Genomic DNA, 26468 nt, shown 5'->3' on the forward strand with positions numbered 1-26468 from the left:
CCTTTGGTCTCTTGGCATTCTTTGTTGAAAGCTAAACCTAGGTAGGCTCACATGCTAAATTCAAAGCCCTTGAAGGCCGCCTCTTTCCTCAGTGCATTTTTGACAGCGCCAGCTCATGTGTACCATATAGATAACATTGTGCACATTTCCGTAGTTATTTATAAGTGAGCACAATGTTAGGAGTAAGCATTGATCGGCTAAAATGCAGTGTCAAAATAACTGAGATAAGGGGGCAGTCTGCAGAGACTTAGATACAAGGTAATTACATAGGTAAAATGTATAATAATATAACCGTGTTGGTTATGCAAAACTGGGGAATGGGTTAAAAAAAAAAACAGAATTTATGCTTACCTGATAAATTACTTTCTCCAACGGTGTGTCCGGTCCACGGCGTCATCCTTACTTGTGGGAATATCTCTTCCCCAACAGGAAATGGCAAAGAGTCCCAGCAAAGCTGGCCATATAGTCCCTCCTAGGCTCCGCCCACCCCAGTCATTCGACCGACGGACAGGAGGAAAAAATAGGAGAAACCATAGGGTGTCGTGGTGACTGTAGTTAGAGAAAATAATTCATCAGACCTGATTAAAAAAACCAGGGCGGGCCGTGGACCGGACACACCCTTGGAGAAAGTAAATTATCAGGTAAGCATAAATTCTGTTTTCTCCAACATTGGTGTGTCCGGTCCACGGCGTCATCCTTACTTGTGGGAACCAATACCAAAGCTTTAGGACACGGATGAAGGGAGGGAGCAAATCAGGTCACCTAAATGGAAGGCACCACGGCTTGCAAAACCTTTCTCCCAAAAATAGCCTCCGAAGAAGCAAAAGTATCAAATTTGTAAAATTTGGCAAAAGTGTGCAGTGAAGACCAAGTCGCTGCCTTACATATCTGATCAACAGAAGCCTCGTTCTTGAAGGCCCATGTGGAAGCTACAGCCCTAGTGGAGTGAGCTGTGATTCTTTCAGGAGGCTGCCGTCCAGCAGTCTCATAAGCCAATCGGATGATGCTTTTAAGCCAAAAGGAAAGAGAGGTAGAAGTTGCTTTTTGACCTCTCCTTTTACCAGAATAGACGACAAACAGAGAAGAAGTTTGTCTGAACTCTTTTGTAGCTTCTAAGTAGAATTTTAGAGCACGGACTACATCTAAATTGTGTAGCAAACGTTCCTTCTTTGAAACTGGATTCGGACACAAAGAAGGTACAACTATCTCCTGGTTAATATTTTTGTTGGAAACAACCTTTGGTAGAAAACCAGGCTTAGTACGCAAAACAACCTTATCTGAATGGAACACCAGATAGGGTGGAGTACAATGTAGAGCAGATAACTCAGAAACTCTTCTAGCAGAAGAAATAGCAACCAAAAACAAAACTTTCCAAGATAACAACTTAATATCTATGGAATGTAGAGGTTCAAACGGAACCCCTTGAAGAACTGAAAGAACTAGATTTAAACTCCAGGGAGGAGTCAAAGGTCTGTAAACAGGCTTGATCCTAACCAAAGCCTGAACAAATGCTTGAACATCTGGCACAACTGCCAGTCGTTTGTGTAGTAGGACAGATAAAGCAGAAATCTGTCCCTTTAGAGAACTCGCAGATAATACTTTATCCAAACCTTCTTGTAGAAAGGAAAGAATCCTAGGAATCTTTATCTTATTCCATGGGAATCCCTTGGATTCACACCAGCAGATATATCTTTTCCATATTTTATGGTAAATCTTTCTAGTTACCGGTTTTCTGGCTTGAACCAGAGTATTTATCACGGAATCTGAAAACCCACGCTTTGATAGAATCAAGCGTTCAATCTCCAAGCCGTCAGCTGGAGGGAGACCAGATTTGGATGTTCGAATGGACCCTGAACAAGAAGGTCCTGTCTCAAAGGTAGCTTCCATGGTGGAACCGATGACATATTCACCAGGTCTGCATACCAAGTCCTGCGTGGCCACGCAGGAGCTATCAAGATCACAGAGGCCCTCTCCTGTTTGATCCTGGCTACCAGCCTGGGAATGAGAGGAAACGGTGGAAACACATAAGCTAGGTTGAAGGTCCAAGGCGCTACTAGTGCATCCACTAGAGACGCCTTGGGATCCCTGGATCTGGACCCGTAGCAAGGAACCTTGAAGTTCTGACGAGACGCCATCAGATCCATATCTGGAATGCCCCATAGTTGCGTCAACCGGGCAAAGATCTCCGGGTGGAGTTCCCACTCCCCCGGATGGAATGTCTGACGACTCAAATAATCCGCTTCCCAGTTTTCCACACCTGGAATGTGGATCGCAGATAGGTGGCAGGAGTGATTCTCCGCCCATTGGATGATTTTGGTCACTTCTTTCATCGCCAGGGAACTCCTTGTTCCCCCCTGATGATTGAGATACGCAACAGTCGTCATGTTGTCTGATTGGAATCTTATGAATCTGGCCTTTGCTAGCTGAGGCCAAGCCCTGAGAGCATTGAATATCGCTCTTAGTTCCAGAATGTTTATCCACTAGGCTGGCGTCGGTCGTGACGATGACCCACTCTGGACTGCGGAAGCTCATTCCCTGGGATAGGTGATCCTGGGTTAGCCACCAACGGAGTCAGTCTCTGGTCTTCTGATCTACTTGAATCACTGGAGATAAGTCTGTATAGTCCCCATTCCACTGTTTCAGCATGCACAGTTGTAATGGTCTCAGATGAATTCTGGCAAAAGGAACTATGTCCATTGCTGCAACCATCAATCCTACTACTTCCATGCACTGAGCTACGGAAGGACGAGGAATAGAATGAAGAACTTGACAAGCGTTTAGAAGTTTTGACTTTCTGACTTCTGTCAAGAAAATCCTCATTTCTAAGGAATCTATTATTGTTCCCAAGAAGGGAACTCTTGTCGAAGGAGACAGGGAACTTTTTTCTACGTTCACCTTCCATCCGTAAGATCTGAGAAAGGCCAGAACGATGTCTGAGTGAGCCTTTGCCTTTGAAAGAGACGACGCTTGTACTAGAATGTCATCCAAGTACGGTACTACTGCAATGCCCCTTGGTCTTAGAACCGCTAGAAGGGATCCGAGTACCTTTGTGAAAATCCTTGGAGCAGTGGCTAACCCGAATGGGAGGGCCACAAACTGGTAATGTTTGTCCAGAAAGGCGAACCTTAGGAACTGATGATGTTCCTTGTGGATAGGGATATGTAGATACGCATCCTTTAGATCCACGGTAGTCATAAATTGACCTTCCTGAATTGTGGGTAGAATCGTTCGAATGGTTTCCATCTTGAACGATGGTACTCTGAGAAATTTGTTTAGGATCTTTAAATCCAGGATTGGTCTGAAAGTTCCCTCTTTTTTGGGAACTACAAACAGATTTGAGTAAAATCCCATTCCTTGCTCCGCCGTTGGAACTGGGTGTATCACTCCCATCTTTAACAGGTCTTCTACACAATGTAAGAATGCCTGTCTCTTTATTTGGTTTGAGGATAAGTGAGACATGTGGAACCTTCCCCTTGGGGGTAGTTCCTTGAATTCCAGAAGATAACCCTGAGAAACTATTTCTAGCGTCCAGGGATCCTGAACATCTCTTGCCCAAGCCTGAGCAAAGAGAGAGAGAGAGAGTCTACCCCCCACTAGATCCGGTCCCGGATCGGGGGCTACTCCTTCATGCTGTTTTGTTAGCAGCGGCAGGCTTCTTGGCCTGCTTACCCTTGTTCCAGCCTTGCATCGGTTTCCAGGCTGGTTTGGTCTGAGGTATTACTCTCTTGCTTAGAGGATGCAGAATTAGAGCCCGGTCCGTTCCTGAAATTACGAAAGGAACGAAAATTAGACTTATTCTTGGCTTTGAAAGGCCTATCTTGTGGGAGGGCGTGGCCCTTTCCCCCAGTGATGTCTGAGATAATCTCTTTCAATTCTGGCCCAAAGAGAGTTTTACCCTTGAAGGGGATATTAAGCAATTTTGTCTTGGATGATACATCCGCTGACCAAGACTTTAGCCAAAGCGCTCTGCGCGCCACAATTGCAAACCCTGAATTTTTCGCCGCTAATCTAGCTATTTGCAAAGCGGCATCTAAAATAAAAGAGTTAGCCAACTTAAGTGCGTGAACTCTGTCCATAACCTCCTCATATGGAGTCTCTCTACTGAGCGACTTTTCTAGTTCCTCGAACCAGAACCACGCTGCTGTAGTGACAGGAACAATGCACGAAATGGGTTGAAGAAGGTAACCTTGCTGTACAAAAATCTTTTTAAGCAAACCCTCCAATTTTTTATCCATAGGATCTTTGAAAGCACAATTATCCTCGATAGGAATAGTAGTGCGCTTGTTTAGAGTAGACTCTGCCCCCTCGACCTTAGGGACTGTCTGCCATAAGTCCTTTCTGGGGTCGACCATAGGAAATAATTTCTTAAATATAGGAGGGGGAACAAAAGGTATGCCGGGCTTCTCCCATTCTTTATTCACTATGTCCGCCACCCGCTTGGGTATAGGAAAAGCGTCGGGGTGCACCGGAACCTCTAGGAACTTGTCCATCTTGCATAATTTTTCTGGAATGACCAGGTTGTAACAATCATCCAGAGTAGATAACACCTCCTTAAGGAGTGCGCAGAGATGTTCTAATTTAAATTTAAATGTCACAACATCAGGTTCAGCCTGTTGGGAAATTTTTCCTGAATCTGAAATTTCCCCATCTGACTAAACCTCCCTCATGGCCCCTTCAGATTGGTGTGAGGGTATGACAGAACAATTATCAGCGCCCTCCTGCTCTTCAGTGTTTAAAAAAGAGCAATCGCGCTTTCTCTGATATGCAGGCATTTTGGATAAAATATTTGCTATGGAGTTATCCATTACAGCCGTCAATTGTTGCATGGTAATAAGCATTGGCGCGCTAGAAGTACTAGGGGCCTCCTGCGTGGGCAAAACTGGTGTAGACACAGAAGGAGATGATTTAGAACCATGTCTACTCCCTTCATCTGATGAATCGTCTTGGTCATTATCTGTGACAGTACTGTCCTTACTTTGTTTGGACGCTTTGGCACAATTATCACATAATTTAGAAGGGGGAGACACATTGACTTTCATACATATAGAACATAGCTTATCTGAAGGCACAGACATGTTAAACAGGCTTAAACTTGTCAGTAAAACACAAAAACCGTTTTAAAACAAAACCGTTACTGTCTCTTTAAATTTTAAACAGAGCACACTTTATTACTGAATATGTGAAAAAATATGAAGGAATTGTTCAAAATTTACCAAAATTTCACCACAGTGTCTTAAAGCATTAAAAGTATTGCACACCAAGTTTCAGAGCTTTAACCCTTAAAATAACGAAACCGGAGCCGGTTACAGTTTTAACCCCTCTACAGTCCCAGCTACAGCCTTTGCTGCGACTCTACCAAGCCCAGAGTTGAATACGATACCTAATGACGCCTTCTAGGAACTTTTCCAACTATTTTCAGGTCCTAACACATGCATCTGCATGTCTTGCTCTCAAAAACAACTGTGCAGTAATGGCGCGAAAATGAGGCTCAGCCTACAACTGGGAAGGCCCTTCCTGACTGGAAAAGGTGTCTAACATAGTGCCTGACGTTAAAAAACGTTCCCCAAGTTTATAAATGTGAAATACCAGCATAAACATGTATAAAATGCCCAAATAAAGCAATCGATTTTGCCCATAAAAGTGTCTACCAGTTTTATAGCCCATATTAAGCCCTTTATTCTGCTTGAGACTAAGAAAATGGCTTACCGGTCCCCATGAGGGGAAATGACAGCCTTCCAGCATTACACAGTCTTGTTAGAAATATGGCTAGTCATACCTTAAGCAGAAAAGTCTGCTAACTGTTTCCCCCAACTGAAGTTACTTCATCTCAACAGTCCTATGTGGAAACAGCAAAGGATTTTAGTTACTGTCTGCTAAAATCATCTTCATCTAACAAACAGAATTCTTCATCTCTTTCTGTTTCAGAGTAAATAGTACATACCAGCACTATTTTAAAATAACAAACTCTTGATAGTAGAATAAAAAACTACAACTAAACACCACATACTCTTCACCATCTCCGTGGAGATGTTGCCTGTGCAACGGCAAAGAGAATGACTGGGGTGGGCGGAGCCTAGGAGGGACTATATGGCCAGCTTTGCTGGGACTCTTTGCCATTTCCTGTTGGGGAAGAGATATTCCCACAAGTAAGGATGACGCCGTGGACCAGACACACCAATGTTGGAGAAAAGGGATTATCTGTCTTTTTAAACATACATTCCTACACAAGTAGGAAATCCAATTTTTTATTTTGTGATTCAAATAGAGCATTCAATTATCCATTTTCATACAGTTCCAAAATATGCTTCATTTTCTTGGTATCCTTTGCTGAAAGAGCAATAATGCACTACTGTGAGCTAGCTGAACGCATCCGGAGAGACAATGAAAATAATATAAGAGCAACCTCCAACCAGCAGCTAACAGCTAACTCCCAGTAGTGCATTTCAGCTCCTCAGCCTACCTAGGTATGAGCTTTTATCAAATTATACAAGGAAGCAAATTAGATAATAGAAGTAAATTGGAAAGTTGTTTAAAATTGCATGCACTGTCTGAATCATGAAACAAAGGAAAAAAAATATTACTAAATAAAATAAAGTTATGTCCCTAAACACTCAACAGAAACTGTTCTTCCTTAAGTAACAAATGACCTGTTATCAGCTAAAGCAAAAGGCCACTACTCTTTACTAATTTTTCTTGACCTGCTTTTGACACAGTCGACCATCCTCTCCTCCTAAAAATACTACATTCATTTGGCATCAGAGACACAGCCCTCTCCTAGTTTGCCTCATATCTCTCAAAACACTCGTTTTCAGTTTCCTTTAACATATCTTGCGATCCTATGCTTCTCTCAGTTGAAGTACCGCAAGGCTCTGTCTTGGGTTCCTTGCTTTTCTCTCTCTATACATCCTCCCTTGGAAAACTTATAGCCTCCTTTGGATTCCAGTACCACTTATATGCTGATACCCAAATCTATCTTTCCTCTCCTGATATCCCTCTTTACTCAACCAGATTTCCAACTACCTCTCTGCAATTTACTCTTGGATGTTTTCACACTACCTCTAAGTCAATCTGTCCAAAACTGAGCTGCTTCTTATTCCTCCCCTCTTCGAGACATCCAACACCTGATATTTCTCTGACAGTTGGAGACTCTATTCTCAACACCTCACCCCAGGTTTGCTGTCTTTGGGTCACACTAGACAAAGCTCACATTCAACCCACATATACAAGCACTTACCAAATCCTGCCATTCACACCTACAAACACTTCCTGAATTCCTCCCTTCCTTACTCAAAAAACGACAAATACTTAATCATTCCCTCATTTTGTCACGCATTGATTACTGCAACCTACTCCTAAATGGCCTTCCAAAACACTGCCTCTCCTCCCTCCAATCTATTATAAATGCTTCAGATAGACTCATCCACCTAAGTCGCCGATCTACATGAGTGACTTCGCTCTGCCAGTCTCTACACTGGCTCCCCATACACTCCAGAATACAGTTTAAAGTATTAACCCTAACTTACAAAGCGTTGAACAGTCTTAACTATAGTTCCTCTCTTATCGTGAAATAATCCCCATCCCGTCCTCTTCGATCAACCTCTGACCTACGTCTCTCCACTCCTGTTATCGCTACGTCTCACTCCCGCCTCCAAGACTTCGCACGTGCCTGCTCCTGTCCTCTGGAACTCTCTACCCCGCTCCATAAGACTGTCTCCAACCTTGTATAGCTTCAGACGCTCTTTGAAAACCCACCTATTCAGAGAGGCGTACCATATCTCCTCCATCCCTCATCCGAACCAAACTAATACATGAACTGCCTGACTAACTACGGCAACTACAACTGATGTAACAAGCTACCCCAACCTTATGTCTCTGCACCCTAAACCTGTAGACTCTGAGCTCTCCGGAGCAGGGCCCTCTTCCTCCTGTACAAGATTTGTTTAGTTTTAGGTTTTGTATTTTTATCAAAATGTTGTCATTGTATACCCCTATCATTGTACCCAGCGCTACGGAATTTGGTGGCGCTATACAAATAAATGCTAATAATTAGAGCATGCCAGTTTTGCATTATGTCCCTTTAACTTTGTTCTGCAGTGACTGTTCACTTGTCTACTTTACATCTAATCAAGTCTCATAAATTTGATAAAATAAGTATTAAATCCCAGATAAAAGGTCTCTCTCCCTGTTTTCCACAACAGAAGTTATATATAAAAATGTGTTTAATGTGTGAGTCAAATGTTCAGGCTTACCTTCTACAGGAGCTGTTGTGGCTGCTGCTTCTTCCCAAGAATCATCAAAGCCATTCGAAGTGGAATTTACTTCAGTGCTTTCTTGTGGAATTTCCTGCCATACTTTTGCATTTGGGTTCAAACCAGCACCTTTAGATGCAACCTAAGGAAAAAAAATAATATTAAATTAGTAATGATCTAGGTTGTAGTAATTACAGGGCTTCTTAGAACTGTTAAACTGGTTTCTCCCATGATACTTATACAAAAGTAAAGTTCAAAACATACTTTAAGAGTTCGGAAATGTATCTAGAATGTCTGACTAAATAAAGGTTTTGTATTGCAATCTACCAAAGAATTTTTATTTATTTTTATTTCATTTTTAAACATTAGATATTCTCATTAAACCATTTGAAATATTTCTAAAAAAAAATGGCAAAAGAGAAACACGTTCGTAATCTGCTCTATTGGATAACATTGAAAGATTATTTCTCTGTTCCTACATTGTAGAGGAGTAGATTTCTTTTTCCTGCCTGTGGATAGTTTTAAATCAAGGAATACTAGAAAAAAATTGCAGACACCAATCATTTCCATAAATAAAGAGAGAAGCGCTCAATCTTAGAACGAATAATAGCTTGTTCTATGGCTAGTTGCCACCCAAAGAAGCAGCCTTTTTTTGCTCAACATGTGCCTTTCACAGAGAAGAACTTTCCTGAAGCATATCAGTCTGATTCTGACATCACAGTGAGGTCCAGCCCCGAAATACCAGGCAATCCCTCTCTGAACGAGAGAAACAGCAAAACCCCAGACGTACATATTGGTCTATTGTGGGCCTCGTCAGTAAGGTGCAGCCATATCCCTCTAGGCACACTGAGCAACAGGTCCACGTCTGGATTCCCGCATCACACTTAGGGAGACTTCCCTAAGTGTCATAATTTGCATAAATTAAGAGGGATTGCCTGGTATTTCGGGGCTGGACTGTACTGTGAAGTCAGGATCAGAATTGTTTGTTCCCAGGTTGAGCGCTTCTCTCTTTTTATTTAACCAATCATTATTTCAGCTGATTTCTGGTGTAAAACCTGTTACAAGTCATCTAGCAACAACCCACACCCCCAACATAAGAAAGGGGGGGGACAAGTCATTACACAATCTCTTTAATTTTACAGAAATATTAAAGCTAAAAAAATTTAACAGAATTAAAAGGGACATTAAATTTGCGCCAATTGACGTAGGTACTACGTTACACAGTACTTTGATCAGCGTACTGCGTTGAGGTAGTACCTACATCCAACACTGACGTGGAAGATAGGTGTTTGGGAGGTGTCAGGGTAATCCCTACACTAAAGCAAATATTAACCTTACAAGCCAATTAATCCCTTCATTGTCGGGAATTTCAGGCGTGTGCAGCGCAGCTGCAGTTAGCAGCCCTCTAATTGCCAAAACCCAACGTCTTTCTGAACAAAGGGGATCTTATAGAAGCTATTACAACCATTTGTCTTATGACTGAGTAACTGCATGTAAATAACTCCACAGAGTTTGCAAAAAAGTATACTTCCATCCCAAACACTCAACTGAGACTGCTAAAAACCATGGCTGCTACTCTGTACTCATCTTACTTGACCTCTCTGCTGCCTTTGACACTTGATCATCCCCTCCCCCTACGGACACTCAGCTCTCTTGGGCTCTGTGACACTGCCCTCTCCTGGATTCATTCATCTCTTTAACAGTTCCGTCTCTTTTGCTGGCGACGACTCCTCTCTATTGCCCATGTCTGTTGGAGTACCTCAAGGCTCTGTCCTGGGTCCTCTACTCTTCTCTCTTTACACTTCTTCACTGGGTAAACTTATCAAGAGCTATGGCATCAACTATCACCTCTATGCTGACGATACCCAGATTTACCTATACACCCCTGCACTCTCTCCTTCTGTCAATTCTCACATCAGCGACAGCCTTTTTGGCATTTCCTCCTGGATGGCCTCTCACCACCTAAAAATAAACATGTCCAAGACTGAACTACTTAACCCCCCCCCCCCCTTCAACTCTACTCCAGTTTCTAATTGGTGGCACCACTATCTCCCCATCACCCCAAGTCCGCTGCCTTGGAGTCACACTTGACTCAAATCTGTCCTTCATTCCCCACATCCAATTGCTCTCTTCATCCTGCCACAACCACCATCTCCAAAATTCGTCCCTTTCTGAGCGCTGAAACTACTAAACAGCTAATCCACTCCCTGGTAATTTCCGACTTGACTACTGTAATAACTTACTAACTGGCCTCCTTCCCTCTCCTCTACAATCCAGCTTAAATGCCTCTGCCAGGCTAATCCACTTCTCCCGACGCTCTGTATCTGCTGCAACTCTCTGCGAGTCCCTTCACTGGCTCCCCATTCACAGCAGAGTTAAATTCAAAATTTTCTCCCTGACCTACAAAGCCCTCACCAATGCTGCCCCATCCTACCTGTCCTCACTCAAATATACTCCAGCCTGCCCCCTAAGATTCAACAATGACCTGCGCCTTGCATCATCTACCATCACCTCCTCCCATGTTAGACTACAGGACTTCTCTTGTGCGGCACCAACCCTCTGGAACGCGCTTCCTCGAGCTGTCTGACTTTCCCCTAACCTGTCCTTCTTTAAACGCTCCCTAAAGACCTTTTTGTTCAGGGAAGCTTATCACCCGACTCAGTAACAAATGAATTACACTTACCTAACAGTTTCCCTCATCTATCTCCTTACCAATATCACTCACCTATGCAGTATCCACCTCCTGTTTCCCATCCTCCTACCCATCTAGATTGTAAATTCCCACAGGAATAGGTCCCTCAATTCCCCCTGTATTGTTCTGTAAAATGTTGTCTTTTATTGTATCGTTTCTCCGTTGTACTTTTATCTTTGTACCCATGGCCAGATTATAATAGATAATCTGTAAATTTCATTAAATAGGTCAGTATTGCTTCACACTTGAAAAAGAAAGGAATGTATAGTTAGTCCAATAAAAAAAAAGGAGGAGAGGAGAGAGGAATATACATATTATCTCAGAAAAATGATTACACCCCTCACATGTTTGTAAATATTTTATTATATCTTTTCATGTGACAACACTGAAGAAATGACACTTTGCCTCAATGTAAAGTAGCGAGTGTACAGCCTGTATAACAGTGTAAATTTGCTGTCCCCTCAAAATAACTGAGCACACAGCCATCAATGTAAACCGTTGGCAACAAAAGTGAGTACACCCCTAAGTGGAAATGTCCAAATTGCCAATTTTTTGTGTGGCCACCATTATATTCCAGTACTTAACCCTCTGGGCATGGAGTTCACCAGAGCTTCACAGGTTGCCACTCCTCCATGACGACATCACAGAGCTGGTGGATGTTAAAGACCTTGCACTCCCCCACCTTCCGTTTGAGGATGCCCCACAGATGCTCAGTAGGGTTTAGGTCTGGAGATATGCTTGGCCAGTCCATCACCTTTACCCTCAGCTTCTTTAGCAAGGCAGTGGTCATCTTGGAGGTGTGTTTGGGGTCATTATGTTGAAATACTGCCCTGCGGCCCAGTCTCCGAAGGAAGAGGATCATGTTGTGCTTCAGTATGTCACAGTACATGTTGGCATTCATGGTTCCCTTAAAAGGGACACTGAACCCAATTTTTTTCTTTCCCGATTCAGATAGAAAGTTGCTTAAAATTGCATGCTCTAATTCAGTGATTTTTAACCTTTTTTTTGCCGTGGCACACTTTTTTACATTAAAAAATCCTGTGGCACACCACCATCCCAAAATTTAAAAAAAACACACATTGTAGCCTAATACAGTATATATATATATATATATATATATATACATACACACACACAAACACACACATACTGTATGTATTGTGCTGTTATGCCATGCCTCCTACAAACTACCCCTGCACTGGGAGTAAAAAACAAGCAAAGTTTAAAAAATATGTCACACTGGTTGAAAAACACTGCTCTAATTTACTCCTATTATCAATTTCTTCGTTCTCTTGCTATCTTTATTTGAAAAAGGCATCTAAGTTTTTTTTTTTTGTTCAGAACTTGATGAACGAACTTATCCACCAATCAGCAAGGACAACCCAGGTTGTTCACCAAAAATGGGCCGGCATCTAAACTTACATTTTTTATTTTAAATAGTTTTTTTATTGAGGTTGAAATAATACATTGGCAACAGTCTCATCTACAGAATACATTGTACAACTTATATGGTACTGGCATGACATTACACGAAGGGCACCTCATTTTTTAAATCTTATAGGTTTTGCGAGTTCCTCAGACAAGCAGGTCCAGTCGTGGGACCAAAAGTAAAACAAAAACACTTGAGGACATGGCAACATAGATAATGCTAAAGATTGCAAATTCAACTTATGTGGGATAAACACAGATTGTAAAGTGTATACACAACATCAAAAATAGTAAAGCATAATAAAGGCATCAGGATGACTCTGTACAGAACAACATTTGTGAAAACATGGAATATAACCTCTTTTGGTTGTTATTTTAGTCCAATAATCGTTAGTACTGAGCCTCCATTAGAACATAGGCAATCTCAAAACCACTATCTTAAGTAAACTTCAGGAAACAGGAAATCACTGTAAAATCAATGATCCAGTGTTGAACCCCCGTGAGCCATTCTACAATGGTGCAGGGGAATAAAAACTTAGTCATGGCTCAACAGGTAGGGCAGAGACTACTAAACTCTGCCAAAAAGTGTGGAGAGAGAAAGGGAGTCATCACTAACCGCACAGAAATGAGGAGGGAGAGGAGAGGGGGGGGAGGGGGGGAAGGGAGGTAGGGTGGGAGGAGGGAGAGTGGGAGGAGGGGAAGGGAGGGAAGGGAGGAAGGGAGGCAGGGGGGAGGGGGAAAGGGAAGGGGGAAGGGGAGAAGGGGAGGGAGGGAGGAGGGGAGGGCGGAGGAGAGGCCAAAAATAGCAAATCTTACTATTATTAACTCACACTTCTACCATAGTGCCCAAAGATATTGAGAGAACAACGAAACATCATGACTAGCTGAAAAGGGACAACTAAGCATATGGACAGTCCAGAATAAAATATACATTTCAGACAAGAGCTCTAGGTTAATCATACCTGACAGTAGAATGCTAGAGTATGTAGGTTATCACCCTGACTATCCATAGAACATTGTTACTAAACATTTATACCTGTGTGGGCCCCAGTTAACATGTTCCAGAGTTTCTCATAAGGAAGACGCTAGGGGCATGTAATCTAGTTTATGCCTATTTATATGGTGTAATTTCCTAGGGTGTTAGCTGAATGTGACAGTCTAAATAAAGGGCTTGTCACCCAAAGGTCTAACTATATATCATTAGGTAACACTCTGACATATCATTCATGATAGCCACTTAAATACAAGGCAGGGCACATAAATATATCAATTCTATAGACCTAAGCTGAACATAAGTTTGCATACAAGTAGTTTGAGGCTGGGAGTACTGATTGTGGTAAACATACAGTGGTCCATACATTATCTCAGCTAAATACAAGTATTAATAACCCCCTACATGGGATGGTAGCCTGAAACAGAGAAATAAGCAGTGTACAGGAGTGTGAGCTTTACAGACAGTCAGAGGATATATAGGAGTTCAAGGCAGTCCTCAATTAGGGATCCGACATTCTGTCTTCATATATACTATGGGCTTTAATCCATGGTAAAGAGGGAGCCTCTGAGAAGAAGAAGCGCAAGTGCATCGTCTCTCACAGTGTCTGTATTACTGCTCCGACGCTCGTAGCTGCTGTTTATGGGGACTGCTTACCCGACCTGCATGCGGGCAAACCCATCAGCCTCAATACGGGACCAAACAGCCCGGAAAGCCCAAGGGGAGTGATGGCACATAGCTCGGTGCGTCCAGTAATTGGCGATCAGCTCCGTCAGACCAGGCCGCCTCAAAGGTAAGTTGTAAAAGTTCCTACCCCTGTTTAAGTCAGCCCGGCACATAAGGACTTCTTCAGTGCGGCTCTCAGGCACAGTACCCGTCTGTCCCATCTTCGTCGCTGCAGAGCTCTCCCTGCGATCACGGAAGCTGCCATCAGCCGCCCCCAGCAAGCTGACCTCATCTCTCCATTCCGGGACCAATACAGGCCTCCATAGTCTCTTAAGGGCAACTCGAGAGCCACCCCCCTGAGCTGCTGGTTCTGTCGCCTTTGTCATTGCTGGTATAGAAGGATCAGCCCGCAAATGTACGCTCTCCATTAATGATAGGAGGTGGTCAAATCTGCTACATATCCGTAGCTCAAAATCTAGCATGAGTTTTTGTATGATCTTGTAGTCCGCCTCCATCTTGGGTAGTGTAAATGATGCGACTGAGGGCCTGATTCCTCAGGCCCAATTACCCCGTATGTGGTTGCTGAAATTCTCTATAGTCACCAAATATTGTTCAGTATGCTCCTTTGAGTTAGCACAGGCAGTTGAGTACATACCATTGCAGTATATAGGAAAAAAATTTTGATTTATATGGGAGAAATCCCCGGAGCTCAAAACTCTTGCGACTGTCTAGCTCTGCGGTTAGCTCCGCCCCCCTAAACTTACATTTTTGCATTTCAAATAAAGATACCAAGAGAATGAAGAAAATGTGATAATAGGAGCCCAGAGACGGAACTTTTTTTCACTTTCTGCGATTAGATATTTTTTAGTGAAAATTTTTCTGCAGGTCATTTTTAAATGAAATAAAATTGTAAATGTGTCAGTTACACTAAAGCACCAGATCAATTGCAATGTGTTGGTTAACTGGAGAATAAAGCAATATTTAAAGTTTTATAATCTAGTGCAGTAGTTGAAAATTGCATTGCAAATTAGCTGCAGGCAAAAAAAGTAATAGTAAAATGTCTCTTGAATTAATTTGTTTCCTTTTCTCTTAGTCTAACATAGAAATGAAGTAATAAAAAAGGTGCATTGCTCATACGAACATCTTACATTCAGAGAAAAACAGCTTTGCAGACTGTGAAAAGCTAGGGAACGAGTTTGCAAAAATCTCAGAGCCAGACAACAATCAATGCACTGCTGCTTTGCAGCACTACTGCATATTTGACTCTTGTCTTCAAACGGCACTTTGCTCTAGATGCACTGTGTTAAGGAAAACTTATACAATGCAGCCAGAGAACAGCTCTGTTTAAAAAGAACAGCCTAATGTGGAGCAGGGCTGAAAAGTTAAAGTGCTAAGAGTTCCTGTTCTTTCTGCAGACATGCTGCATTTTCTGCGATGACATCTCAGATCACTCTATGATCTGCCTTAGGGAATAGGAGTATATTAAAACGTTGCTTAAAATTGCATGCTCTATCTGAATCACAAAAGAAAAAATTTGGGTTCAGTGTCCCTTTAATGAACTGTAGCTCCCCAGTGCCAGCAGCACTCGTGCAGGCCCAGACCATGACCCTCCCACTACCATGCTTGACTGTAGGCAAGACACACTTGTCACCATCTGAACCAAATAAGTTTCTTGGTCTCATCGGACATGGTTCCAGTAATCCATGTCCTTAGTCTGCTTGTCTTCAGCAAACTGTTTGCAGGCTTTCTTGTGCATAATCTTTAGAAGAGGCTTCCTTCTGGGATGACAGCCATGCAGACCAATTTGATGCAGTGTGTGGCGTATGGTCTGAGCACTGACAGGCTGACCCCATACCCCTTTAACCTCTGCAGCAATGCTGGCAGCACTCAAACATCTATTTCACAAAGACAACCTCTGGATATGACGCGGAGCACGTGCACTCAACTTCTTTGGTCAACCATGGCGTCTTGGCAATCTTCTTATAGCCTAGGCCATCTTTATGTAGAGCAACAATTCATTTTCTCAGATCCTCAGAGTTCTTTGCCATGAGGTGGCATGATGAACTTCCATTGACCAGTAAGAGTGTGAGAGCTATACCTCCAAGTTTATCGCACCTGCTCCCCATTCACACCCAAGACCTTGTAACACTAACGAGTCACATGACACCAGGGAGGGAAAAATGGCTAATTGGGCCCAATTTGGACATTTCCACTTAGGGGTGTACTCACTTTTGCTGCCAACGGTTTAGACATTAATGGCTGTGTGTTGTTATTTTGAGTGGACAGTACATTTACACTGTTAAACAGGCTTTACACTCCCTACTTTACATTGAGGCAAAGTGTCATTTCTTCAGTGTTGTCACATGAAAAGATATAATAAGATATTTACAAAAATGTGAGGGGTGTAATCACTTTTGTGAGATACTGTATGTAAAGTGCCCCTTGGGACCCCCAGAGCAGTGCAGGTCCCAAGAGGAAATTGCCACTAATCCAATCAGAAGTGCTAGTCACACATCACATTTTAGTGTTTTGTTCCATGTAATTGTAAATGCGTCTGTTGTAATATGGATACATTTTTTATATTACTTTAAAAAGGAACATTGTACACTAGATTTTTCTTTGCATAAATGTTTTCTAGATCCATTTATATAGCCCCTCTGGGGAGGGTTTTTGTAACAATGTATAGTTTTGCATATATTTTTTTAATAACATTGTGCTGGTTTTCAGACCAAGACCCAAAGTGTCAGATGTATACAGGTGTTTTTAGACCACTGCTGGCTCCTGTTTGTCTTATCTTTCTTTTCATATGCAGGAAAAGGGGTAAAGAGTGTCTGCACCCAGTCCCTTTCACCCTCTTTTCGCCCCGTTCCAGCTAATCTCATCAACAGTGCTAAACTTGGAGCTTCTAAGTAAATTTTAAAAAGGTTTTATACTTGATTTTAAGATCTGTATCTGTGCATATTCTTCTTTATAGTAGTGTCTATTACATGCAGTTATATAGAAATTGGTGTATACTGTCCCTTTAATTGTTGCAGCACTTAAAAGTATTGAGATCATCCAGCAATGAATAAGGTAACATACAGCATAATAATGTACACAACTGTATCATAATGTAAAAACCTAATTGACAAAGATCAGTAAAGAGAGGTATTTTCACTAGGGTTAATTTCTAGCACAAATATTCTTTCCTTTCAAACACGTTCAATACACTTATCCAAAACACCAAACTCAAAACAAACATGGCTGCTACTCCCTGTTTGAGAAAGTTAACGAATTGGATACAGCAAATAGCATTATTCCTCAATGAGATCAAATACCACCCTAACTGTGGCCCTAAGGCAGGGCTCAACAAAATTTGCAGGATAGCTACAAAACTGCCAAATGCCATTTGAATTTGTCAAGACTGTTTTAAATTATTTAATGTAGAAAAAAAGTGATATATATATATATATATACATATATATATATATACATATATATATATATATACATACACACACACATATACATATACACACACACAGTTGTGCTCATAAGTTTACATACCCTGGCAGAATTTAAGATTTCTTGGCCATTTTTCAGAGAATATGAATGATAACACACAAACTTTTCTTTCACTCATGGTTAGTGTTTGGCTGAAGCCATTTATTATCAATCAACTGCGTTTTCTCTTTTTAAATCATAATGACAACAGAAACTACTCAAATGACCCTGATCAAAAGTTTACATACCCTGGTGATTTTGGCCTGATAACATGCACACAAGTTGACGCAAAAGGGTTTGAATGGCTATTAAAGGTAACCATTCTCACCTGTGATCTGTAGTATGTGTGTGTATAAAAGGTCAATGAGTTTGTATCTTTCATCCAGTGCTGCACTGTTGTTTCTGGATTCTGAGTCATGGGGAAAGCAAAAGAATTGTCAAAGGATCTGCGGGAAAAGGTAGTTGAACTGTATAAAACAAGAAAGGGATATAAAGAGATACCCAAGGAATTGAGAATGCCAATCAGCAGTGTTCAAACTCTAATCATGAAGTGGAAAATTAGGGGTTCTGTTGAAACCAAACCACGGTCAGGTAGACCAACTAAAATTTCAGCCACAACTGCCAGGAAAATTGTAACTTCAGGTGAAAAACAGGACTCTCTGAAAACGTGTGGCTGTTTCAAGATGCACAATAAGGAGGCACTTGAAGAAAGATGGGCTGCATGGTCGAGTCGCCAGAAGAAAGTAATTAATGCCACCAAGTATCCCGCTTACAATACGCCAAACAGCACAGAGACAAGCCTCAAACCTTCTGGCACAAAGTCATTTGGAGTGATGAGACCAAAATTTAGCTTTTTGGCAACAACCATAAATGCTACATTTGGAGAGGAGTCAACAAAGCCTATGATGAAAGGTTCACCATTCCTACTATGAAACACGGAAGTGGATCCCTGATGTTTCGGGGATGTGTGAGCTACAAAAGGCACAGGAAATTTGGTCAGAATTGATGGCAAGATGAATGCAATATGTTATCAAAAAATACTGGAGGAAAATTTGCATTCATCAGCCCAGAAGCTGCGCATTTGATATACTTGGACATTCCAACATGACAATGATCCTAAACAGAAGGCTAAATCGACCTGTCATTGGCTACAGCAGAATAAAGTGAAGGTTCTGGAGTGGCGATCTCAGTCTCCTGACCTCAATATTATTGAGCCACTCTGGAGAGAGCGCAAACGTGCAGTTCATGCAAGACAGCCCAAGAATTTACAGGAACTGGAGGCTTTTTGCCAGGAAGAATGGCCAGCTTTACCATCTGAGAAGATAAAGAGCCTCATCCACAAATACCACAAAAGACTTCAAGCTGTCATTGATGTTAAAGGGGGCAATAAACGGTATTAAGAACTGGGGTATGTAAACTTTTGATCAGGGTCATTTGGGTAGTTTCTGTTGTCATGATTTAAAAAGAGTAAACACAGTTGATTGATAATAAATGGCTTCAGCGAAACACTAACCATGAGTGAAAGAAAAGTTTTTGTGTTATTCATATTCTCTGAAAAATGGCCAAGAAATGATAAATTCTTTATAATATAATATAATATATATAAAAAAATAACTCATTGTGTAGTTCATTAACAAATCTAGACAGGCCCAGAGGCTTGTTTTCCCACAGAAAACCTCTGAATTACATTGTTTCCAATGCAGCAAAGGATTCTGGGTAAGATATGCAAATTAAGTACACAATGACACACCTTTTTACTTCAGTCTGCTTTTCAGCAGGTTCCCTTTACGCCAAAGTTTCGCTGTTCACACAGCTTATAATATGCCAACTCCCAGGGTGCTGTTGCCAACAAATAGTATACAATCCCAAATAAGCAAGCACTCACTCACAAATTAGTACATAAGTTAACGTTTTCGGGCCGTAGCCCGTCCTCAGACAAGTTTCAAAAGTGTATTTAAGTATGCACCATGCGCCAGTATTTTTAACACAGCATTTGCTCAGTGAGCCTAAGGTGCTTGTTTCATCTGGTAATGACTCAATTTGTTAATTGCTGACATGACACAAGCCCACTGGCGCTCTGAACAACTGCAGTATTTCAAATGCGGGTGCACTGAGATTATCTTGCTATACTTCACATGCAGAGAAAAAAGTTTACACTAAAACAGTGATAACTTTTACTCAAAACATGTTTGCCAATACATTTATATTGCAAATGTTTCTATTCAAAGATGTAATTCATCTATGTGCATTTCAATTTTTACCGCAAAGTCCCCTTAATATAAATCATTGCAATATGTATTTTTATCCATCATTTTAAATGGATTTCGCTTTTATTTTTTTAAAACTTAATTTGTGCAGTGTCCATTACTTAATGTCACAACTGTACAAGGAGGTTGTGGTCTCTACAAAAAGGTTTATATAGCTTGATGTCAAAATGTCTTGAGTAACATGATCTGGTTTACTATTAAGTGAATAAATTAGTCAGATTTGCCTATGCTCAGAACAGGCAGAATGCAGCCTAAAGTTGCTAACAGCTCTCTTATCGCCCTAAGGGAAGTGGCTACACAGAGAATATCCATTATCCAAGCGCTCATTGTGCAAGAAAACAAGCAGGTTTGTAGATTTTTTTTTTCACAATAGCTTTCTTTTTAGGTCTACTTTGATTCAGTAGATTTGCCAAAGGAGCCCCCCTCAATGGGTGCACCCCCAATGATGTAAATCATTAAATACATTTAGATTGAATAATGCAATTAATTTGTACTTTTCATAGCAGAATAAAAGTTATTAGAAAGTATTACATTGCACCCCCCCCCCCCCCGACTATTTTATAATGCCACAATTGTGTGTATAATTATATACACACACAATATGGATTTGTATTTCACAGCTGCGAGGCCTAGAAAGGATCCATCCTCACCAAGCTAAAAACATTTAAAAAGGGACAGTCTAGTCAAAATTAAACTTTCATTATTCAGATAGGACTTGTAATTTTAATCAACTTTCCAATTTACTTTTATCATCAAATATGCTTTGTTCTCTTTGTATTCTTAGTTGAAACTAAAACTAGGTAAGTTTATATGCTAATTTCTAATTCCTTGATGGCTGCCTCTTATCAAATGCTTTTTTAATTGATTTTCACAACAAGAGAGTGTTAGTTCATGTGGACCATATAGATAACTGTGTTCAGGCACAGGGAGTTATTCAAGAGTTAGCACAACACTAAATGCAAGTCAATAGATAATAAATACAAAGTCATGTGATCAGGGGGCTGTCAGAAGATGCTTCGATACAAGGTAATCACAGAGGTAAAAAAAAAAAAAAAAAAAAAAAAAAAGTGTTTTTATATAACTTGGTTATGCAAAACTGGGGAATGGGTAATAAAACAGGATTATGTGTCTTAAAACAATAAAAATTCTATTGTAGACTGTCCCTTTAAGTGCAGATCAGGGCAAGTGAAAGGTACCCAATGGGTGTCTTGAGACTCTAATCCAAGGCCTAATTCTAACGGCACTAGTGGCTCCCTGGAACCTGGGTTTGTCAAGCCCTGCCATAAGGGACACCATTGCTTTGTAAGCAGTGTGTACATCAAATACCTTTCCTGTTTTAGTGACATCACATAAGAGTCTTGAAGGAGGGACTAATCCAACCAGTTCAGTAAGCTTTTTTAACAAAAGCACAATTAGAAAATTCTACATACATTTTTTGTACTAATCTATACAGAGTTAATTTGCTTTAGATTTCCTAATAAATTTTTGATTACAACCCTGTATGATTTATTTGTGGCCAAATTATTTTAGCAAGGATTCAGAAAGGACCGACATTGTTAGCTATGAACTACACAAAAAAAACCTCTAGGTGAGTTTTTCAATTAAACATCTAGACACTTTAAAAAAGGGATGTGATTGCAATAATAAAATGCATTAAAAGATTTGTACTTGGAAAATATGAATTAATGTGAATTAAAACCCTGCAAAACAGGGTAGAACAGAAAAAAGCCACAACATTAGCAGAATGTGCTCTCAAAAGTAAATAGATGCTTCAAATTGTATTTGCAATATAATGCCTTATTTTTCACCAACTAATACAACACCCTTTTAATATTTATAGCCAGTTATATCCTTTAATAACTAACCCCAATACATTTACACATCTGTATAATTTTCTATCACACAGTTGTATTTAGTCTAATCAATATGAATACAGAATTAAGTCCATTATAATTTTGCACAAATGCTGTTATATTAGGAATACTTGTTATATTACAAAAGTTATCAATATCGCCTTGCACAGCATAATCAATTAAAGAGAAAAAAAAAAAAAAAAATGGTTTTCACTAATTTACCTCATTGGGGAAAAAAAAATTTTTTTGGCAACCTTCATACCTAATTCGAGGTTAAGCCTTTTGCTGATAAGATTCTTTGATGTTGCTTGAGAAACACCTCCATTGCCCTGTAGACTAGATAAAGTGTTAACAGCATGAGTAATTTTGTAGACAAGTTGTAGTAAGCAATGTGTGTGTTGGGGGAGGACAAAACATAGCTTCTAAAATGTATATAAAAGTTAAAATGGTAAAAATGACAAAGCAATACAGTAACAATCATATCCCTCTATAGATTTTCTTCTCTAGCAAGAGGAAAAGGCACACGCAAGAAGTTGTAGGCTTACTATGAGCCATGTAGAAGTACAATATAAAACAAAACAAAAAAGGGAAGAGGTCTCATTATTATAAGGGTAACAACTCATCTTCTTGCTAGACACCATCATTTTAATCCGAAACAAAAGCATACACTTAGTGTCCTTGATATGCTACAGAAGCACCAGGAAGTGATGAAACCTTGTAAAAGTGAATGACATGCTGAATATCATTACATAGCAAAAAAAAAAAAATTAACACTGAAAATTTAGATTAAAACTATTCAGATAGCAACTGTGTTAAATTGGTAATGATTTCTGATGACACATCTGACCTTTTCAAAACCCTGAAGGAGTCACGTGTAGTGAGCAACACATGGTATTATTGTGAGAGCTTAGTTGCATTAAAACAAACAAAAGCCATCTTGTAGAGAGAGCTATCAGTGCTGCCAAATGTAATTAGCTACCAGTGACCACCAAACTAAACGCAGAAAGTAGATATCTGGTAAAAAAAAAAAAAAAAAAAAAAAAAAAACACTGAAAGAATATGTTTTAATGAGTTTATCACCATGTATAGTCATAAGTTTAAAATGTACTAACAGTACAGCTCAAAGTATCAAAACTGCTGCTCTCTGAAGAGGTTTTAAAAAATAAATGCATTTGTCTATTTACTTATAGTTGCTACATAGTACAAGCAAATATTTCATACTTCAACAATTTTTAACAACATTCCAATTTACTTCTATAATTAATTTGTTTCATTGTTTAGATATCTTTTGTTAAGGAAATGGCAATGCACATGGGTGAGCCAATTACATGAGGCATCTATGTGCAGCCACCAATCAGCAGCTACTGAGCTTATCTAGATATGCTTTTCAACAAAGGATACAAAGAGAATTAAGCAAAATAGAAATAAATTGGAAAGTTGTTTAAAATTGCATGTCCTTTCTAAATCATGAAAGAAGAAATTTGCATTTCATGTCCCTTTAAGTTGCACAGAATATCTTCAGTCCTAATTTACAAAGACATACAGTCAAGGTGACATGACATACAAATGTGAACTGTCACCATAACCGAGAATCTCTAACAAAGTTTTAGCATACAAGTCAGGAGCTCAGCTGACAATCTTGTCTAAAGTCTAGGAGCCAGACAAGTATTCTGCAGTCAGAGAAGAATTTGTACAATAATTTAAAAAAGTCCTAACTGGCTGCTCTGTTAGATATTTAAAAAAAGCACGTAAAGAAGCAATAGGAGGATAAAGTGATGGTAAACTTTACATGTTTTAAATTCAGGTCCGGAATCTAAGCAATATTTTACATGGACTTTAACTGATCACTTATAATGAAGATGCGCTGTAACTTACTTTTTAACCCCTTCCTGTCTGGGACTTATTTGTCTACACTGGAACAAAGTACCAATGTAAACAAATAAACAATTTAAATCATGGGATCAAGTGATTTCTATGATGGAATCATTTAGGAAGCAGCTATGGCTTTAGATCATCCAAACAGCTAGGATGTTCCATGTCACCCCAACGGCGCTAAAGCACAGCGCAGTTAGGATGGCATGGAACGTCCTAACGGCAAGAAGGGGTTAATCTAGGCATGCAAAACTTTTTTATGAGCCAACTGTTTGAACTGTTCTCCAATCAGCGTTCTAACTAAAAAAAAAAAAAGCTGTATGGCTAGGGTGCTGTTGGGAGAACAGTTTACATTGTTAGGTCACCATAAATAATAAAATTTGAAGTGGGTGGCATTAGAATGGCACAGCTAGATTAAAAAGAGTATCCTAATTAGAAGTGATAAATTAAAGTCCATCTAAAATATTGCTTGGATTCTGGACCTGATTTTAAAACATGTAAAAAAAAATGTTTACCATTAAAGGGACACTGTTCCCAAATTTTTTTCTTTTGTGATTCAGATAGAGCATGACATTTTAAGCAACTTTCTAATTTACTCCTATTATCAAATGTTCTTTATTCTCTTGATATCTTTATTTGAAATGCAAGAAAGTAAGTTTAGATGCCGGCCTATTTTTGGTGAACAACCTAGGTTGTCCTTGCTGATTGATGGATAAATTCATCCACCAATCAAACACTGCTGTCCAGAGTTCTGAACCAAGAAAAAAAAACTTAGATGCCTTCTTTTTCATATACAGATAGCAAGAGAAAGAAGAAACATTGATAATAGGAGTAAATTAGAAATTTGCTTAAAATTGCATGCTCTATCTGAATCACAAAAGAAAAATTTTGGGTTCAGTGTCCCTTTAAGGCCGGTTCTTTGATGGATATGCACATATGCCACTCGTGATTGGCTCAACAACAATATTACACACTGGACCAGTAGTACAATGTTGGTCCTGAGTGGACAATATATTTCACCACTTTGCAGGAGTTAAACACATAGTTATGTTCAGGCAACAGTGAAATAATAAAATGCTCTAGAAGATAAAGTGTATTTTTAATATATATACTCAATTGTTGTCAAAGCACACACATACTCTGGACAAAACACTAGTGCTGTTAACATAAGGCACTAGCAACATGAAGAAACAACAGAAGTATCTGGGTGTAGTTAGAAGAGGCAAGGAACGGTAACTTAGCAGCTGCAAGTCTCAGTGTGAAATCCATCATAGCCCCAGTTGTGTCCCTTTACTGCTTGTGCTTTGCATATCACAAATTTATTCTATTATAATCGCAAGTGTTCTTTTGTTTATTTGCTTACAGCAATATATAACATTCTGAAAGCCTTATATAAAATCTTGTGTACAGTGTTTCACCAAAACATTTCAGACCTGTCTTGCTGTATCTTATTGGTTTACTTTTGTATAGTTAACAAAATATTTATTCAGCTATTTACTGAAAGGGTGAATTATTCGAACCACAAAAACCTGACTAGACCAGTAAGGGAGATTTTGTACACACTACGATAAAGCTAACCTAGCAACAGGAACCAGGCCCGGTTGACATCCCCAGCGTCAGGCATTTTGCATTTCAACATATGTGCAATTAACATGTGCTCACAGCTGTACGACAGAACGGACATATCTGGTTTCTAACTCGAACATATCACATGTAAAACGGAGAAAAAGCTCTTCTGTCAGGGGGTTTGTGTAAAAGGTGCCATTTCCTATTAAGGTTAACAAGTGTGCAAAAAACATGCATGTGATTACAGGAGGAAAATAGCCTTTCTTGTAAACCACTTGGCTGCCAAACAGAGCTTGAACACATTAATACAACATGAGCTACAAGTTACAACCATTTCGACAACCAAGGTGTTAAATGAATGGCTACACGAAGGGTTATTAAACACATCCCTAGACTGTCACAAAGTAATGACCTGCGACACTAAACTGCACGAGTCCATATGTGGTAACCTTCAACCTGCATATTGCAGCTTTGACAAAAGGTCACTAAGATGTCTTCCCGTCCCCCATATCCACCAGGCCACCAATACGCACCATTAATTATCCCGCACAAGTGCTGAGGTCAACGCCATAACGCTCCAATCTGCGCCAAGGCCGTGCAGGGTTAACAGGCTGATTGCTGTGTCAGCCCGGCCTCAGTCACATGGCGGCCTCCTGTCCCTGATCACACGCTCCCCGCCCTCCTTTACCCGGCTCTCACCTCCACGAATAAGAGCATCCTATCGCGACAGGCAGATAATCCCGGCAGTGCGAGTCGGCTATTCTGAGAAGAAATCAGAAAATAAAAAAGAGAGGATAGGGGAATTAAGGGAAATGACCTCGGAGAAAGGCAAGAGATATTCCGAGGCCGCAAAGAAGGAAGGACGAGTGAGTGACAGCAGCGGGGCCTGCACTGCTTGTCACACAGGCCAAGCCCCCAGACCCTCCCCGAGCTGTTACTCCAGAGTCCGACCTTTTCCGTCGCCTTCTCCTCCCCAGGGCTGCTGCGCACACTCAAACACGAAGTGGTTCCGGGAGTTAAGGGTCGCTGCACGGCGCCATGATAACACGTGCGACACAGAAAGCCCAAGCCAGGTCATGAGGAGAGCGGCCATTTTACCGCAGGGCAGCAGGTGTAGTTAGATGGGGCAGGGAGCAGTAACTACTTAGCAGCTGCACGTCTCAGAGTACAATTCATCTTCGTAGCTTGAGCTGTGTCTCTTTACTGCTCGTGCTTTGCAAATCGCACATTCAATTTTAGTTAGTAGCAATTTTCTGTCCATACAGTAATATATAACATTCTGAAAGTTTTATATAAAATCTTGTGTTTGCACAGTAAGGATTGAAACATCGATATCATCTACAATTCCATTTTTTTTTTCTAAAATGAACGAAATTCATCTCTACGAAGCGTTCTTTCTAG

General features: G+C 40.4%; 1 protein-coding gene across 1 annotated transcript in view; it reads right to left on the reverse strand.

The window, feature by feature from the left end:
- Positions 1 to 25964, reverse strand: part of LARP4 (La ribonucleoprotein 4) — a 447695-nt gene extending 421731 nt beyond the window's left edge. The window contains exons 1-2 of the mRNA XM_053705530.1: positions 25767 to 25964; positions 8250 to 8391 (exon numbers count right to left, since the gene is read on the reverse strand). Of these exons, the coding sequence (XP_053561505.1) occupies positions 8250 to 8391; positions 25767 to 25784 (160 nt within the window). The 5' untranslated portion in view covers positions 25785 to 25964. The remainder of the gene's footprint in view (positions 1 to 8249; positions 8392 to 25766) is intronic.
- Positions 25965 to 26468: the final 504 nt, after the last annotated feature.

This window comes from Bombina bombina, chromosome 3 (genome assembly GCF_027579735.1).
Source record: "Bombina bombina isolate aBomBom1 chromosome 3, aBomBom1.pri, whole genome shotgun sequence".
NCBI classification, from domain to species: domain Eukaryota; kingdom Metazoa; phylum Chordata; class Amphibia; order Anura; family Bombinatoridae; genus Bombina; species Bombina bombina.